This window comes from Rhinatrema bivittatum, chromosome 8 (assembly GCF_901001135.1).
Source record: "Rhinatrema bivittatum chromosome 8, aRhiBiv1.1, whole genome shotgun sequence".
NCBI lineage: Eukaryota > Metazoa > Chordata > Amphibia > Gymnophiona > Rhinatrematidae > Rhinatrema > Rhinatrema bivittatum.
The window spans coordinates 44478552-44497463 of NC_042622.1; the positions used below are offsets into that span (position 1 = coordinate 44478552).

Sequence of the window (18912 nt, forward strand, 5' to 3'; positions counted from 1 at the left end):
ACGATATAAATCAATCCACGTTTGAAATGAATCATATCTACAAAAGGGCACGTACGATAACCCCCCTCGTTCGCAAAATCTAGCCCACATGTCTTTAGATTGAATTTTAAATTCATCCAAGGAACACAGCCTTCTGAGATGAAGGAATTGACTAATCAGCAAACTGTCCTTAAATTGTCTTGGATGACAACTGGAATATTTCAAAAACTGATTCTGATCTGTTTCTTTGTGATACAATGTCGTGGATAATCGGTCACCAATTTTCATGACAGTAATATCTAAGAATGCTAAGGAAAAAATACTATATTTCAAAGAAAATTTCAGATGGAGATTTTGATCATTTAACCACATCACAAAATTATGAAGATCTTCACAGGAGCCTAACCAAGTAAAAAAGATGTCATCGATGTAACATTGCCATAACTGGATTTTTTTAAACCACTCAGAGGAATATATTATGCTTTCCTCAAACCCCCTGAAGCAGAACGCTATCGAAACATGGCCATTTCAGGGTCACTCAAGATAAGTTTTGAAAGTTCTTTGCTCTCCTGCTTTGGTTGAAATTCTTGCAGAGTACCTGACCTGGGACCTTCATGATATATTTTTAAAAATTATAAAAAGAAAAACAAAAAATAATTTTTTTGAATTGTTGATAATAAAATAAAAGAAAGTTGGACCAGAGGTTTATGGCTTGCTGACATTTTCAAGTTGTATTCATGAAGGTCCTACAAACTCAATAATGGAAAAGTTATAAAAATCTACTGGGGAATTGGTGTTTTGTGTTTGGTGATAAACTCTATAACACTCTAAATTTATGCGGCAGTTAGCCCTATAAATTGAATGGCTAACTCATTCCATCCTGATCCACCCACAACTTATGCGGCTAACTTTATAGTCGTATAAAAGATTTATACAGCTAAACAGCGACTGCTGAGCATGGCCGCATATTCAGCAGCCTCTGCTTAGCTGCTTAAGTCTCACTTATCTGGCTAAATAGCACTGAATGCGCTTTGAATATCAGGCCCTGAATAATTTGTGTTCATTCAATTTTGCATTAGCACTACATTTAAGGTTTGTGTATATACTCACACAATTTCTATCACAATGCAAAGAAAACAATATAGAGAAAAATAAGCAATAATTAAATCATTTTGATGCACAATTGAAAGAGTGCAATTTTTGCTCAAGGCATTTGGTGCTAATATAAACTATTTCAAAATACAATATGTGCATGTTAAAAGATAAGTTAATAGAACTGTGAGGTTTTTATCCGATCCCTAAACCTGGCCCTAGATTGTAATCATCATGTAACAATGATTCCAGACACTGTTTTTTTAATCTTGTGTGTAAACCTGCGGGTTACAAGATCAGAAGTAGTATCAGGCAAAATTAACTCCCTTCAGATCACCTGGCAAGGCCTTGTTTCTAGCAAGAATTCAGTTATGCTGTTTTAGAGTAGTAAATGTCACACTTAAGATACACTTTCTTTTTGTGCAGCATACATCTAACCGATGTTGAACTGAAAGTAGCATCGTCCATACTCTTAGATGCTCGCATATCTCATACTCCCAAAGGCTTCCCTATAATCTCCGTAAGTGCATGTAAGACCATCCTGGGAGATATTGATGTAATACTTGGAGGACACAGGTGAGTGGTTTAACTTTTCACCCACAATTTTGTAGACAATATTTTGTTCATGTCTCACAGATAGAACTCTCAAGAAGACAGGCCCAGGAATTTTTTTGATTTGTTAGCATGTGAATTTCAGGTCCAGGTCCACAAAGAACTTAACTTTTCTGGAACATTAGCATAACCAGAACTCCTTTTTATATGCATGATCCAACTAAAGATGGGCAGAGTAATTTTTTAATCTTTTAATTCACATTAAGTATTTACCTGCATAAAAAGCATGCTTGAAAATTCCCCTCTTCACTCAGAGAGGGTACAAGTGCGCGTGCTTTGAACATTGGTTCCAAGCCTATTGGTAAAAGGACTTGCAGTCTTTGCACATCTGTGGCAGCTGGAAAATTGCCCTTGATATAAATATCCATTTCTAGAAATTCTACAACAATGTGGATGAAATCTGATTTCACCTTCACTGTACTAGTCTGATTTAAGACTGATCTCATTTTAACTAATCCGGATCCTCTAGACTGGGGACAGACAAACCCACTATACTGGGTTAATGATAATGCATCTATTATCACCCATTAAACATCTGCATTATCTATACAACTGCACTATTAATTTGTGCTTCAATAATTTACATGTTAAAATCTATGCTAATGAGATAATGAGATACAAAAAAGAAGAACTGCACCGCAGAGAGGTATTAACATTTGGGTTAAGGTCTGCATTGATATGCAGACTTTAATCAACATATATTTACACTTGGGTTAACAACCTCATTTACATCTCATTAACATTAGTCATTAACGCATGCCCAAAAAAGACTATAGGCCTGTTTTTCAAAAGCATTTTCAAGCTTAAAAACTGGATTTTACATGTATAAATGCACTTTGCACACATTAAGGGGCTTTTGAACTTTGCTGTAGGATTTATTCACGTTAAGTACACTTAAGGTGGTTAAATAACTTTTGAAAATTGCTAGGATAGTATGTTACATTTACATGCATAACTCCTTTGAAAATTCACCTGTAAGTTAATACACATGAATGTCCAAAGTCAACAAATTTTAGTATACTGACTTCTGAATTAGCAGAAAAAATGTTAGTGGCTAATTTGAAAAACTTGTGGAAATATCTGCAAGTTAATTAAATCAAATAATAATATTAATAATAACAATAACAATAATAAATTGTGAGAAGTAGCTCCAATTACTATCCATTCATGCATATTTCATATAAATTACTAATTATTATTATTTATTTGCTTAACTGTAATATTTTACCAAAATAAATCAAAGTGATGAACATAAAAATTGAAATTACAAATTAAAAATACAATCACAAAGATAATTCATAAAAATGTCAGTTAATGACATAACATATAAGCAAACATTAAAAATAAAACAAATCCTAAATATAATAAAAGTAAGTGAATATAAAATAACATAAGAAATACAATAAAACAGATCTTGATCAGAAAACCAAAGATACAACTTTTCATAAAAAATGAATTCACAATTTTCATAAGCTTTAACAAAGAGGAAAGTCTTCAGGACTATTCTAAATTTGATGTAATCTTTCTCCAGTCAAATGGCCAATGGTAGAGAATGCCATAAGCTAGGTGCAAGATAAGAAAAACTTCTTTCTCTGGTAATTTAAGCATGTGCAGAGGCAACATTTTTCTTTCAGTTTATTTATTTGTTTCATAGGTCACCTCAATTTGTTTCATTGGTTTCAAACAGAAAAAAAATGTTGTTTATTCATTTCATTCATTTACCATTAAAGGCAAAGGGGGAAACATTACAGCCTATTTTGAGCTTCAAAATTGGGCTTTTCTAATCAATTCTATAGAATCTTGTAGATAGACAACATCATAAGGGGAAAGAGAACTCCAAGGCACCAAAAGTGGCATGAACATCATAAGGCTCCATTAAGGGGGAACAACGTAGCAAAGGTAGAAGAAAAAACCCAAGCATTGACAGAGGGACAAAGCAACACAAAGAATAGCATGAAGACTCCAAGATTACATGAGAGGTGCAAAGCTGTCACACACAGTGGCAAGAACACCCCAAGATGTAGAGTTTGGGGTATGGCAGCAAGGCAGAGTAGCAGCAAGACCCCTAAGGTGTAAAGTCTTTGGTTTGGCAGCAATACTAAGTGGAAGGAAAGCCCCTAAGATGTAGGAGAAAGGGTATAGCAGCAAGGCAGAATGACATGGGAGATGCCTGGCTTCCTGTTGAAGCACTTGCCACTTGTCCGATTTAGAACTAGAGGATGATACGTCATCAGTATCATTTTTGTGGCATAAGCATTTATTAAATTCCCTATTTGATTTTCTTGTGTTTCTTGTGAAAGTTTCTTTATGATTGAAACTTTTCCCACAATCAGAGCCTGACAGTGGTCTCTCATCAGTGTAGCTTTCCTGGTGATTTGTGAGATTTGCTTTGATAAGAAAGATTTTCCCATATTCTTCAGCTGAACACAGTCTCTGCCCATTGTTGAATTTCTGGTGTCTCTATTCCTACTGAAATCTTCCCACATTCAGAATATGCAAAATGTCTCTCCTTTACAAGTTTTCTGTTGTGCCTGCATTTCTTTCTTCTACCAGATGCTTTTTTCTATAGTCTGCATAAGTATATTATCTGTCTTCAGTATGAGATCTCTCAAGGGCTGGTGCTTTGCTGATGAGGCCACAGAATGGCTTAAAATGAAACAGCCTCAAATCATTTGTTAGCCTGGAATATGGCGATGACCCCAAGCATTCAAATTGGTTCTTGGGAGGCTCAAGATGGGTTGCTGGGAAAGGCCCAGTATTTAGGAAACTAGATGGATGAGGGCTGCAGAATAGTTCAAAGTGGTACATCTGGAGCATGGCAGTTAGGCAGAGTAGCAACTATAGTTACTAGTTAGATCCTACCTGCACCTGCAGTTTGCTCATAGTCTATAGACTAGAATGGACCATAGACTTGAATGAAAAACATAAATGAATGAAACAAAACTTTAATTTCATTTGTGGGTACTTTCTATTCATTTTGGGGGTCCATGAACAGAACAAAAACGGAATCATTTCAAACAAATGTGCATCACTTTATATCATCTATATAAAGTGAAGAATATTTCTCTCACTTGGGTCAAAAATGGCTTTGAAACTTACATGTCTTTTTGCTTTTTTGTTTTACTGTCATCCAGCTTGATCCCAGATATATTAAAGATTCTAAAGCAACACATTCATAAAATGTTGGTTGACAAGGTGAGTAACCAGTGTATCTGCTTTCAATTTTTATGCCCCCTTTTAAATAGCAGACAATACAAAATAAGGGGATGTTGCATCAAGCCTCGATAGTGCTATAACACACTAAAGATAGGCATTCAGGAGAAATGAAATAGAAAATTAGACGAAATTTTCTATTTTGTTTCATTTCGTTATCAAAACGAAACGATTGAAAATCCGATAAAATTTTGTTGGTTTTCAAGTTTTGTTTTGAAAACAAAATTGATCTGTTGGGCCTAAGCCCAGGCCCAAAGTCAGGGCCTAACCTTTGGAATAGGCTGAGAACCAAAGCAAAGGCCTCTTCCTAGTCCCAGGTGTGACTCCGGGGTCTTAGTCGAGGCCTAGGCCTAACTCCGGGGCCTTTACCAAGACTCCAGAGAGTCTTGGTAAAGGCCCTCCAGAGATCCAGTGTCTTGAAACCAACTGACGCTGTCCTCTGAGGTCGCACCAGCACATTCACCACAGCAGAAGGCACCATCTCGAATACCTTGACATTTATCAGGATCCATGGTAAAGTCACGGTTGGAGATGATGTATCCCAGGAATGGAAGGTGGGTCTGCTCGAAAATGCACTTCTCTAACTTTGCGAAGAGGTGATTGTCTCTGAGGCATTGGAGGACGGTCTGAACGTGTGAGCAGTGGAACTTCAGGTCTTTGGAAAAGATCAGTATATCGTCCAGATATACCATGACAAATGTGTATAGTAGGTCCCAGAAGATCTCATTCATCAAATGCTGAAAGACTGCAGGGGCGATACAGAGTCTGAAAGGCATTACTATGTACTCGTAGTGGCCATCCCTCATACTGAAGGCGGTCTTCCAGATGTCCTCTGGCTGGATTCTTACAAGATTGTATGCCCCTCGGAGAGCTAACTTTGTAAAGATCTGGGCTCCTTGTAAACGATCAAAAAGTTCGCTGATGAGGGGCAGAGGGTAACGATCCTTGCGAGTCATGGCATTTAACCCATGGTAGTCTATGCAGGGACGTAGACTGCCATCTTTCTTCACGAAGAACAATCCGGCTCCTGCCGGGGAATCAGAGGGCCTTATGAATCCTTTATCTAGATTCTCCTTTTTGTGTTTGTGGCATTGTGGACCCTTGGTTGCAATTGAGATGACGCCGCCCATGGGGAGGGGCCCCGTGGGGAACCACTGCGATAGGCTGAAATCAGATAGCAGACACAGTATGGATAGAGGCTTTATTGTACTGCTTGTAGATAGATGGTAAAGCAGGAATGTAAGGCACTGATCCCAGAAGTGCCAGTACGTTCAACAGGCTCAAAAATGAAGTCTCACCCAGATGTTTCACGATGGCAGAAGCCCGCAGTGCGGGTAACGTCATAGCTGGTGGATGGAGCTGGAGCACCGGATCGTAGAGGTACTCACAGAAATGATGGCATCTTCCTGATGGTGGAAAGTTGGGACCGAAGGTCTGTGGTACAGGATATAATGGTTGGTAGGCCTTCCAGGAGCGAGTACCCGATGGTCTGATATCCTGAAATTTAGAAGAGAGAGAAAGACCCCCGAGGAGTGGTTGTCTAATTAGAGAGGACCCCGAAGAGTAGTTGGATGCAAGAGACCCCCGAGGAGCAGCTTCTACTGGAGCGAGGCCCTTGGAGAAAAGCAGCGTCTAAGCGTGCAGCTTAGAGCAGTCAGAGTAGCTTAAACCGAAGTCCTTGCTAACTCATGGTGGTAGTGAAAGTGGAGGCTAGATATACCTGGAGGTACTGATGTCATGCGGTGGGGCCGCCCCCGAGGTTCCCACCATGACGAGTATTTCAGCATAGGAGATGTGCGCACGTGCTCCCTAGGAGGCCACGGGAGTGAGCATGGTGGATGGGGACGCCCATGCTGCTTTGGAAACATCAAGGCCCTTGGCACCGGAGGCAGTCATCTTGCCCAAAGAGAGAAAAAGGGGAGAAAAAGAGGTAAGGCAGAGCGGTCGCATCTGTCTGCGACCAACGGACGCAACACTCCTTAATGTACTCTGACATTGCTTGGGTTTCCAAAAGCGAGAGGGGGTAGGTTCTGCCCTTGGGAGGCGTGGTGCCTGGTAGGAGCTCAATGGGACAATTGAATTTTCAGAGTGGAGGAAGGATGTCAGCATTTTGTTTGGAGAACACATCTTTGAAGTCAGAATACGGAGCAGGTAACCCGGAAAGGGTTGCAGAATTCAGAATTGTGACCGCTGGAGACAACTGTCGCAGACAGCGGTTCTTGCACTGGGGACACCACTGAATTAACTGCAGGGATTGCCAGTCGAAATGAGGTGTGTGTACTTAGAGCCACGGAAGTCCTAAGATTACCGGGTGTGTGGAACGCTTCAGGACAAATAGCGAAATTTCTTCTTCATGGAGAGTTCCCACAGTGAGGCGGAAGGCCACGGTGCGATGAGTAATGCATCCAGGGAGGTGCTCTCCTTGGATAGATGCGATGCGGAGAGGTACTTCCAGAGGTTGAAGTGGGATCTGGAGTAGAGTGACGATGTCCTCCAGAATAAAATTGCCACTCGCCCCAGTGTCCACGAGTGCAGTAGCGGCAAAAGAGTGAGATTCCCTAATGAGGGAGTAGTAATTGGGGGCCAGTAAAAGTAGCGCCAAAGCTCGGGACCCCCGCCGGGCTTAGGCTTTGTAGTTTCCCGGCCGCACGGGGCAGGATTGCAGAAGGTGTCCAGAACCACCACAGTATAGGCAAAGGCCTTCTTTCTTTTGTCAGAGGCGCTCCTCAGAGACAAGTGCCTGCGATTGATCTGCATCGGTTCCTCTGGTGAAGGAGGTGGTGCTGGTAAGGCCTTCAATTGGGGGCTTGCAGCATGAACTGGGCATACGCCAGTAGGTCGGAGGACCTTTACCTCTTGCTGTCGCTGGCGTAGGCGGTGGTCAATCTTGCCAACCAGGGAAATCAGGTCCTCAAGAGACGTGCGAATCTCACAAGCAGCCAGCTCATCCTTGAGGGCAGGAGACAGGCCCTCTAGATAGATTGCCCGTAGGCAGTCCTCTTCCCAGCCCAGTTCGGTAGCTAAAGTCCTGAATTCTACCGTGAATTCAGTGAGCGAATGCGAACCTTGACAGAGGTGAAAAAGATGGTGACCTGCAATCGCCAGTCGGCTGGGATCCTCGAAGGTCCGCTTGAAAATGGAAATGAAGTGGGAGAGATGATTGAGGATGTCATCAGAATGCTCCCAGAGTGGGGAATCCCATGCCAGAACTTTCCCTTCAAGGCGTGAGAGCATGAAGGTAATCTTGGTGGTCTCACTTGGAAACAATACAGGCTGCAGTGCGAATTGCATAAAGCACTGATTGAGGAAGCCTCGGCAGAGGCGCGGATCCCCATTGAAACGGAGTGGAGCTGGAAGGGCCAATGATGCCCACGGGGGCAGGGTTTGAGAAAAAACCCCTGAATTGGCCATAGCAAGATCCTGTAGTTGAGACCATAGTCTTTCCACAGATGAAGCCAAAGCTTCTAGGGTTTGCTGTTGTTCTCGGACATGGGCAGCTATGCCAGGAATGGCCTGCATGGCGGGAGACTCCACTGAGTCCATGGCCTTGGCAATCTGTTGCACTGGAGGTGGACCCTTGGCCTGGTGCAGGATTGGTACGGCCTTCTGGTCGGACCCGGAAAGTGCCTGCTACCAGGAGGTGGAGCACAGGAGGAGACAGAGGCTAGCTGGAGCTTCGCCAATAACAACCCGGGGTTCCCTCAGGTTGAGCTCTTGGTTACCCGGGCCGCCTGGTCTTAGGTGGGCCTCGCAGGGTCTCCTAGAGAGGAAGCGCAGGGGAGTGCCCACCATGGACAAGGGTTCAGGCAAGAATGTCCAGAGGTCGCAGGAGACCAGAAGAGAGTATCCAAGTGGATATCAAGGATCAAGGCCAGAGTATCAGTCCAGAATGGTTAGCCGAAGCAGGGTTCAGTACCTGTAGTCAGTCCGGGAGTAGTCAGACCAGGCAGAGGTCAAGATCCCGGCAGCGATCAGGAATAGTCAGTAGACAGGCAGAGGTCGGTTCCAGGCAGGAATCAGGAGTAGTTGGAGAACAGGCAGAGGTCAGATCCAGGCAGCTATCAGGAGTAGTCAGAGATCAGGCAGAGGTCAGTACCGTGAGATCAGTTCGAAGGGTACTACCAGGGATAGAGAGATGCTGGAACAGGAGACACTGGAACAGGAAAACTAGAGAACACCGGAGTGTACGACCCAATTGCCAAGGCAGGGATCATTGGTCTGAGCCCTGCCTTATATATGATGGTTCTGTGATGTCATCAGCGTGCGCTTCCCAGGGTTTCCCAGTGTTTGGCCCTTTAAAGGGCTGCAGGTTGGCCGTGCATGCTCCTAGGGACGGGGCTGAGGACACGGAGCCCCAATGGCAGCTCCGCTGTGAGGCCTGTATGGGAGACTGAGAGCGGGGGAGCCAGGGAAGCCGCGAACTGGCTGCAGCTGTGGAGGAGGAGAGCCCGGAGCTCGTGGATGGGAGAGCAAGGTGAGCAGGGCCGGCCGGGGAGCGGACGTGGCTGGACACGCAACATGATGAACCAGGAGAAGGACTGGGCAAATTGGTGAACTAATTGGTAAAACTGGTAATTTCACTCATGCATGTATGTTAGAAAATTTGCAGACATACATGCATAAAAAGTGACCTACCTGGGTAAATGCTACTTAAATTTTATGTGTATAAGCTCTACGTACATATTTTTAAAATATAAAGTAAAAAAATGCATGTATAGCAGTTCAGTGCCACTAAGCTGAATGTCTTAAAAGTGCTATTTATCCAGCTCAATAAAAAATCTGGATAAGTCTCAATGTTACTTATCTGGATACTTAGCTGGATAAGTAGCGCTTTGTAAGACTTATCTGGTTAACTTCAGTATCTACTGATGCTTATTTTTGAGATACACACAAATGTTGCAGTGAAAAATTAGGTGTATTTTATAACCCACGCATATATGATATGTTCTGAGTGACTTATAAAATATTGGGGTAGATCTGGATGTGGTCATATACACACATATATGGGTGTGTGCACAGGTCTTTTAAAGTTATCCTCCTTTTTATGGTATTAACTTAAACAAATCTTAAACTCAAAAAAGGAAGGCCTAGGCTCTGGAATATTTGTTGGGTGGGGATGATGAAGAGGCCTGGCTCAACTCAGCTGGGTAAGCCCAGGACCTGGCTTGCTGGTGGGGCTACATTTTTTTTTTATTTCTTAGCAAATAGTGTGCACTATTTCCTAATAACACATTGGGCCTCATTTTCCAAAGCTATCGCAGGCTTACACTGTTAGCGCAAGCCTGCGATAGCTAGCGAAAGTAGTGCAGGCCTGCGCTACTGAAATCGGGGCGGAGTCGGCCCCGGAAGAGGAGGAGTCGGAGGCGTCACCGGGGCCGACTCAGTGAGGATGGCTCGCAGAGCGGAAAGGTAAGGCCTTTTTCGCTCACTGTTTCGCGCCCAATAACTACACCTTCTATGGAGTAGATATTGGGCGCGATGCCGGAAGCGATTGCACCGCGGTGGTGCGATCGCTGCCGGCTAGCGCAGGACCACCCCCCCCGCCTGGCCCCCCGCCCCAGAGTAGCGCAATTTTCTAAAGTATCGCAGGCCTGCGATACTTTAGAAAATGAGGCCCATTGTTTGCTGAAATTAAAAACTTTTGACAATTTGGGGATTTGTCATTGGGTCTTGCATTTGTTTTAGGTAAAACAAACCAAAAGGGAAATGAGCTGTTTTCAGGTCGTATGACCCATTTATTTTAAACAAATGTACTTCCCTATTACCATTACCTGTTATTTACTATGGAAATGCAATCTGTGTATATTAAATGTTCTAGAAAGTGGAAAATAATTGTAGAAGTCATGAAGAATCTCCAAGGAGTTACTCCTGCCTTATTTTCCATAGAAAAACTACCTGAACAAAAAGTATGCAATCTCTTTGAAAACTGGGGCAAAGTCCATGGGTAAAAAGCACTCACATACTTTTCCACCAATGTAAAATGTTTGAAAACTGAAATTATGAAATTTTGAATTTCATAAGAACATAAGAAATTGCCATGCTGGGTCAGACCAAGGGTCCATCAAGCCCAGCATCCTGTTTTGAACAGAGGCCAAAACCAGGCCACAAGAACATGCCAATTACCCAAACACTAAGAAGAACCCATGCTACTGATGCAATTAATAGCAGTGGCTATTAGGGATGTGCAGAGCAAAATTTTATGTTCATATTTTTTATGTCCGAAAGGGGGTCCCACTTGCGGCCAATATGGACATAAAAAAAATCCAATGAGTTGGGTATATGTACATATGTGCAAAAAAAAAATGTAAACCCCCTCACCCTCCTTAATCCCCCCCCCAGACTTACCACAACTCCCTGGTGATCGAGCGAGGAGTGAGGACGTCATTTCTGCAATCCTTGGCGAGAAGCATGTGACGTCGGTGGCACGTCGAGTGACGCGGCGTCACGTGATTCCCGGCTCGTTCGCGCCGGACGGCTCGTTCGGCCCAAAAAGAACTTTTGGCCAGCTTGGGGGGGCCTCCTGACCCCCCCAAGCTGGCCAAAAGTTCTTTTTGGGCCGAACGAGCCGTCCGGCACGAACTCGCCGGGAATCACGTGGCGCCGCGTCACTCAGACGCGACGTCACGTGATTCCCGGCAAGTTCGCGCCGGACGGCTCGTTCGGCCCAAAAAGAACTTTTGGCCAGCTTGGGGGGGCCTCCTGACCCCCCCAAGCTGGCCAAAAGTTCTTTTTGGGCCGAACGAGCCATCCGGCGCGAACGAGCCGGGAATCACGTGACGCCGGCGTCACTCGACGTGCCGCCGACGTCACATGCTTCTCGCCAAGGATTGCAGAAATGGCGTCCTCACTCCTCGCTCCATCACCAGGGAGTTGTGGTAAGTCGGGGGGGGGGGGATTAAGGAGGGTGAGGGGGTTTATATTTTTATTTTGGCTCAACAATCGCGATTTCCCACATATCGAACATATCTATGTTCGATATGTGGGAAATCCGATCGTTTATGTCGAATCAATTTTTTAAGTAAAAAAAAAATATGAGTTGCGTTTTACTAATGCGGTCAATCCGAATGCACACCCCTAGTGGCTATTCCCTAAGTATAATTGATTAATAGCCATTAATGGACTTCTCCTCCAAGAACTTATCCAAACCTTTTTTGAACCCAGCTACACTAACTGCACTAACCACATTCTCTGGCAACAAATTCCAGAGCTTTATTGTGCGTTGAGTGAAAAAGAATTTTCTCCGATTAGTCTTAAATGTGCTACTTGCTAACTTCATGGAATGCCCCCTAGTCCTTCTATTATTCGAAAGTGTAAAGAACCGAGCCACATCTACTCGTTCAAGACCTCTCATGATCTTAAAGACCTCTATCATATTCCCCCTCAGCCGTCTCTTCTCCAAGCTGAACAGCCCTAACCTCTGCAGCCTTTCCTCATAGGGGAGCTGTTCCATCCCCTTTATCATTTTGGTTGCCCTTCTCTGTACCTTCTCCATCGCAACTATATCTTTTTTGAGATGTGGCGACCAGAATTGTACACAGTATTTAAGGTGCGGTCTCACCATGGAGCGATACAGAGGCATTATGACATTTTCCGTTCTATTAACCATTCCCTTCCTAAAAATTTCAGTCAGAAAGGTCTCACAGTAGCCTTTGTTAGTAAATAGGTTAGAAATACTGTATATGGAATTGAGTAAAGGATGAGAGGGAACACACACACATGAGTGTAGGATAAAAGTTATACATTTACCTGTTAGCATATTAATGCAATGTTATAACTTTATTGCAGTTGTGTCTTACCGTCTCCAATGTCTTCATCGGGATGAATGCAGAGCTGGGGCTGTTAGGTGGTAAGTATTGTTATGCAGATATAACTCTTTCCCCCCAGAGGGTCACATCAAAGTTCCAGGGCCACGCTTTCAATCCCAGACCTCTTACACTTTTCTCACACCAGACTTCAGGCCCTGGGAGCTGGGATTCATTGGTGAGGAGAAGAAAACCTCTAAGATCATCAGTGCAGCAGGGGAATAGATCCCCAGTTATTTCCCTCTCTAAAGTCCTTTTCCAGAAATTCCATGGTTACTCGCTGTCAGGCTGATACAGTACAGTGTGCTCCGATGGCGCGCACTGTTAACCCGCGTTTGGATGCGCATTTTCGACGCGCTAGCTTTACCCCTTATTCAGTAAGGGGTAATAGCGCGTCGAAAATAGCGCGTCCAACCCTCCCCCCAAAAAAAATATAATAGCGCCCGCAACATGTAAATGCATGTTGATGGCCCTATTAGTTATTCCTGCGCGATTCACTAAGTAAAATGTGCAGCCAAGCTGCACATTTTGCTTTCAGAAATTAGCGCCTACCCAAAGGTAGGCGTTAATTTCTGCCAGCACCGGGAAAGTGTACAGAAAAGCAGTAAAAACTGTTTTTCTGTACAGAAAAGCAGTAAAAACTGTTTTTCTGTACACCCTCTGACTTAATATCATGGAGAAATTAATTTGGAGGTCCCAAAGTAAAAAATAATAATAAAAAAAAAAGTGTCCCTAGCACCTCTTTTTACCGCGGTCCCTCATTTAAATACTGAATCACGCACACAGGAGAGTGGCCTGTGCGCATGCCGAGAGAGCAGGCGCTTGCCCGCTCTCCTGTGACTTTTACTGAATTGGCCTTTGTGACAACAACAGACAGGCTGAAAGAAATAATTCAAGAGTCATCTGACAATGTTCAACATTAAAAAAAAATAAAGTTTATTGTAGCTTAAAAAATAATATCCATGCCAATATGGCAAATCATGAAAAGAAACAGGAAGATAACAACTAAAAAAAACATCAGTGTTCTTAACCCATCACCACCTTTCCTCTTGTCTTCCTTTTCATAGCTGAATCAGTGTCCTTAGGACTCTCCCTGTGGCGGGAACTTCTGGCTCATCCACAATCATGAGCCACAAAAAATGGAATGGAAAAACATGACTCTTGCCCAAAATATCTCTCTCTACTGCTAATAGATGTAGAGGGTCAGATAGCTGGAATGTAATCCCTCCTGGAAGAATGATGTATTCTTCAGGTTGAGACCTGTCAGACTCCAAAAACTCTCTTCAATAAAACTCTCTCAGTTCTCAAAAAATTCTCCTCTATGGCAGTACTTGAGGCCTACCCCCAAAAAGAGCAAACTCCAGACCTCATGGGACAAGGCAGGACTCCGTTTACTCTACAACTCCCTCTGCTGCCTTCTGCTCAAACTCAGAAATGCCAACCACTTTTATAGGAAGGCTAAACCCATTCCCAAAAAGGGTTTTATCAAGCTTGTGGGAGGTTAAAAAATGCCGAAATTTCCCATAGTTGGAAAGTGAATGGCAAAAACTGTGCAATCATCTTAGTGTCACGGTAGCTCCCCTCCCCAATTGATCTGTTTTGGGCCTTGGTATAAATATCCTCATCATGTCCCCCTGCTTTGTTATATTCCTCATCAGCATTCCCATGTGACCGACATCCTTGTTAGATGTCGTCACCAGCTCGCCAACGCGTAGCACGTCGAAGAAGGCTAGTGTAAAAGCTAATCTAAATAACTGTGTCTCGAATGTTGAATGGCATACGTCACTCAACCTATGCCATATTAATATTAATAAATCATGGATTATGGGATGCCGCCCGACCCTCTGGGCCCCTAATCTCCTTAACCAACCGTTCAACATTTTTCAAATCAGAAATCCTTTGGTAGGGTCCCCCTAACCTTGGGCTCCTATGAAAAATGCCAGCCCAGCTAACTGCTTCACTACCATGCCCCTGGACAGTTCCGCATCCTTGGCCCACGATATGTATGCCACAATCTGTTCCTCTGCCACCGGTCTTTTTTTCCAACCATGTTGTCTCAGGAAGGAGCACACTCTCCCATATCCCCTGCAATAAGCATCCCACGTGGTGGGAGCCACAGATCGCCGCAACAGTTCTAACGTGGTTGGCGACCAATTGCCCATAAATGCTCCAGTACTGGAGGTGCCAGTTCATCAGTGTCGGGTACCTGTTTGTGGAACAAAGACCATTTAGCATGAGATAGCAAATCTGCCACATCATTACAAGCCCTTGGAACATGCCGTGCCTTTATAATGGTATTAATGCGCAAACTACTTAGGACTACCTGCCGAAACAGGTCCGCCACCCGTGGATATTTGGCTGACTGTCTGTTAATGACTGAAACCATGGCTTGGTTTTCACACCAGAATATAATGTGTTTGTTCCGCAAGTGCTCCCCCCAGATTATCAATGCCATCCATATGGGGAAAAGCTCCAGGAATGTTATATTTGCTGTTATTCCTTGATTCACCCATTCGGCCGGCCATTGCACACCCTGACAGTACACGCTGAATCCCCATCCCCCAGAAGCATCTGAATAAATGTCCAAGTCACAGCTTGGGATCGGGGGTTCCTGTCAGACTGATATGCCATTGTAACTGCTCAGGTACAAGACCCATATTGCCATGTCCTCACGTACAGGTTGTGATATCCTGATGAAATGGTGCAGATGTCATACTCCTGCTATTGCCGCAGCTAGTCTGCACAGGAAGGCTCTGCTCATAGGATTACTCGGCAGGTGAAATTAAATGCTCCCAACATTGTCTGCACTTCCCGGAGTGTCATCTTCTTCGCCTTGGATGCCTTGTCCAGTAGGTCACGCAATTTTTGCAGTTTGTCCATTGGCAGTCTGGATATCATCCTCTTAGAATCCAATTCCATGCCGAGGAAGCACGTGGTGGTAGTTGGCACCTCCGTCTTCTCTTGTACAAGCAGAATTCCAAAATCCTACGCTACCTCCTGAAAGGTCTGTAACAAGTGAGCCGCCGTCTCTGTTCCAGCCGGGCCGATGAACAGGAAGTCGTCTAAGTAGTGTATTATATTGTCTGACTGGGCCCTTTTTGCCGTCACCCAGCGTAAAAATGAACTGAAGGCCTCGAAATAGGTGCAGGACACGGAGCAACCCATGGGCATGCACTTGTCGAAGTAAAACATCCCAAGAAACTTGAAGTCCAGCAAAGGAAAACTAGATGGGTGGACTGGCAGCAGTCGAAATGCCGATTCTATGTCAGTTTTTGCCGACTGAAGACTCTCCTCACCTCTGAAGAAGAGTGATCGCACTGTCAATTGATGCATATTGTACGAAACATTCTTCCTGTGGCAGGTGGTCGTTGACCGAGAGCCCCGGTGGGAACGGTAGGTTTTGGATTAGTTTGTATTTGCCTGGCTCCTTCTTTGATACTACCACCAGGGGAGATAATGTCATATTTTGGAATGGGGGTGCCACAAAAGGGCCTGCCATTCTACCCAAAGACAGCTCAATGTTTAACTTGGCTTGTACTATTTCAGGATGGCTCATTGTTGACGCTACATTATTGGCTGTAAACTCCCTGATCTTTCCTTGGTAAAGAATTTGGAATCCTTCACTAAAACCACTGACAATCCTTCCAGCATCCTCTTTCTTTGGGTATTTCCCAAGCCATTCTAACATTCTGTCCAGTCGAATCGGTGAGGCTGCTTTTGCCATTGCCTTGTTTCATTTTCTTGGGGAAGAACTCCCCGTGGCCATCTTCTTTGTACATTTGTTGCTGGATGAGGTGCCGCACAAATCAAGCAAAAGTGCTTGAACCTGCAATCTTTGACCGTGCAAGATGATTTGTTGTATCTCCAGGAGGCGTTATTTTGATTGTTTGCCGATCCACCGTAGGCTGCTCCCATGTATGATGTCCTTGTTGCTGCTCTCCCGCGCCCCCCCTCCCCCGACTCGGTGGCCTTGTTCATCATTTGTTTTAACCATAAGTCAACATCGTGGGTCACCCATGACATCGTTCCGGAGTCCTCCATCTTGTCCCGGAAGCACTCGTCGTAATTTATCCACGCCCAGCCTTCATAATGCTCTTTTGCCTCCAAAATTGTGTCTGCGTACCTGAGTATTGGTCCCCATTGGGATGGATCGTCTTTTGTTATGACACTCATCAGTCTGAGATATGCTCTGGTCCAGGTCCATATGTGTGGTCTTGCTGTCCTCTGGCAGTGCATCTCTGCCTTTTTTCTTTTTTTTGTCTCTTGAGCTTCTCCTTCCTTCCATAAGTCGGAAGATGTCGATGTATTTTCTCTTTTTAATCCTTTTTCGCAGCTTCCTTGGCATGCTTAACCATAGAGGAGCTACGCTGTTCGCCGGCATCGAGGTTGTTGCCGCCTCTTCATGTGTCAACTGTGCTTAGGTTAAGCTGTCCTTGTCTGCGCTATTGGAGTCCGAAGATGAACTACTATCACTGGAACTTGAACTGTACCTTCTCCTTCGCTTTCCACTTCCTTTCTTTTTTGACGCATGTGCTATCGCCATGTTGGCAAGGGGCTGTGGAATTGAAACATTAGGCTCGGATAATTCACCCAGCTGTTGTTGCTTGAGCCCAGCTTCTGCTGCAACTGCATCCCCCGCACGCACCTCCGGTAGTATCATGTCCTCTCCGTCGCTATCGGTCATTGCACCGGATTGTCTCGCTGCGTTGGGGCTCTCCTTCGGATTGTCTATTGGCCGCAGTGTTACTACTATTTCTTCTTCTTGCCGCACACCCACTGTGCCCTGCTGCCGGTAAATTCTCATTGTCTCCCCCTTGGGCCTCTTGGTTGTTCCGCATGCCCTGCTGTCCCAGCCAATATCCCCATGGATATACTGGGTAGGGCATCCCTCCAGCATAGGCCATTTGTGACCATTGCGGGAATGTGTTAAGTCCTGGGCTGCTGCTACTGCCGTCAGTGCTGGCTGGCGGTATCCAAGGTCCGCAGGCCCAAGGTGGAGGGAACCCCGGTAAATAAGGGAAACCCATAGTCTGTGTCTGGTCCCCTGTGCCTGGGTTCGCGCCTGCAGTGCTATTCTTGCGGTTTACTGCCATCATACACCACCCCCTGTTTCATTGTGGGACCCGTGTCCTCAGCGCCACGATCCACGTTCCGCCTGTTTGTACGCTCGGTACCGCATTGCGGGGGGTCACTTCCACAACCTTTCCCCTCTTCCGTCCTCATTCCACTTTGGATCTGAGTGTCGAGTAGAGGCGGCTCTCTGCCCCACGTAGCGGGTTCTCGGTCCCCTTCTCATTGGGAACTCACTGTTCCGCTGATCTTGTTCTCTTGTGCTTGATAAGAACAGAAGAACATAAGAACATGCCATACTGGGTCAGACCAAGGGTCCATCAAGCCCAGCATCCTGTTTCCAACAGTGGCCAATCCAGGCCATAAGAACCTGGCAAGTACCCAAAAACTAAGTCTATTCCATGTTACCGTTGCTAGTAATAGCGGTGGTTATTATCTAAGTCAACTTAGAACTTATCCAATCCTTTTTTAAACACAGCTATACTAACTAGGGATGTGAATCGTTTTTTGACGATTTAAAAAAATCGTCAGATATTTTTTAAATCGTCAAAAATCATTAGAGTCGCGATACAATAGAAATTCCCCCGATTTATCATGAAAAATCGTAAATCAGGGGAGGGGGGGAGGGCGGGAAAACCGGCACACCAAAACAACCCCTAAACCCACCCCGACCCTTTAAAACGAATCCCTTACCTTCCCCCACCCTCCCAAACCCCCCCAAAATGTTTTAAATTACCTGGTGGTCCAGTGGGGGGGGGGGGGGGGGGGTTCCCGGCACGATCTACCGCTCTCGGGCCATTGGCGCCATTTTGGCTGCCACTAATAAAAATAGCGCCGATGGCCCGATAAAAAAAAAAACCCACCCGACCCTTTAAACTGACCCCTTTAGCCTCCCCCTCCCTCCCGACCCCCCCCCCCCCCAAAACCTTTTAAAATTACCTGGTGGTCCAGTGGGGGCGCGGGGAGCGATCTCCCACTCTCAGGCCATCGGCTGCCACTAATAAAAATGGCGCCGATGGCCCTTTGCCCTTACCATGTGACAGGGTATCCGTGCCATTGGCCGGCCCCTGTCACATGGTAGGAGCACTGGATGGCCGGAGCCATGTTTAAAGATGGCGCCGGCCATCCAGTGCTCCTACCATGT

The 18912-nt window shown here is 45.0% G+C and overlaps 1 protein-coding gene across 4 annotated transcripts in view; it reads left to right on the forward strand.

Moving 5' to 3' along the window:
* Positions 1 to 18912, forward strand: part of BPIFB2 (BPI fold containing family B member 2) — an 84536-nt gene that overhangs the window by 40395 nt on the left and 25229 nt on the right. For all 4 annotated transcript variants that reach the window (XM_029612623.1, XM_029612625.1, XM_029612624.1 and 1 more), the window contains exons 6-8: positions 1498 to 1647; positions 4818 to 4878; positions 12682 to 12742. In XM_029612623.1, the coding sequence (XP_029468483.1) occupies positions 1498 to 1647; positions 4818 to 4878; positions 12682 to 12742 (272 nt within the window). The remainder of the gene's footprint in view (positions 1 to 1497; positions 1648 to 4817; positions 4879 to 12681; positions 12743 to 18912) is intronic.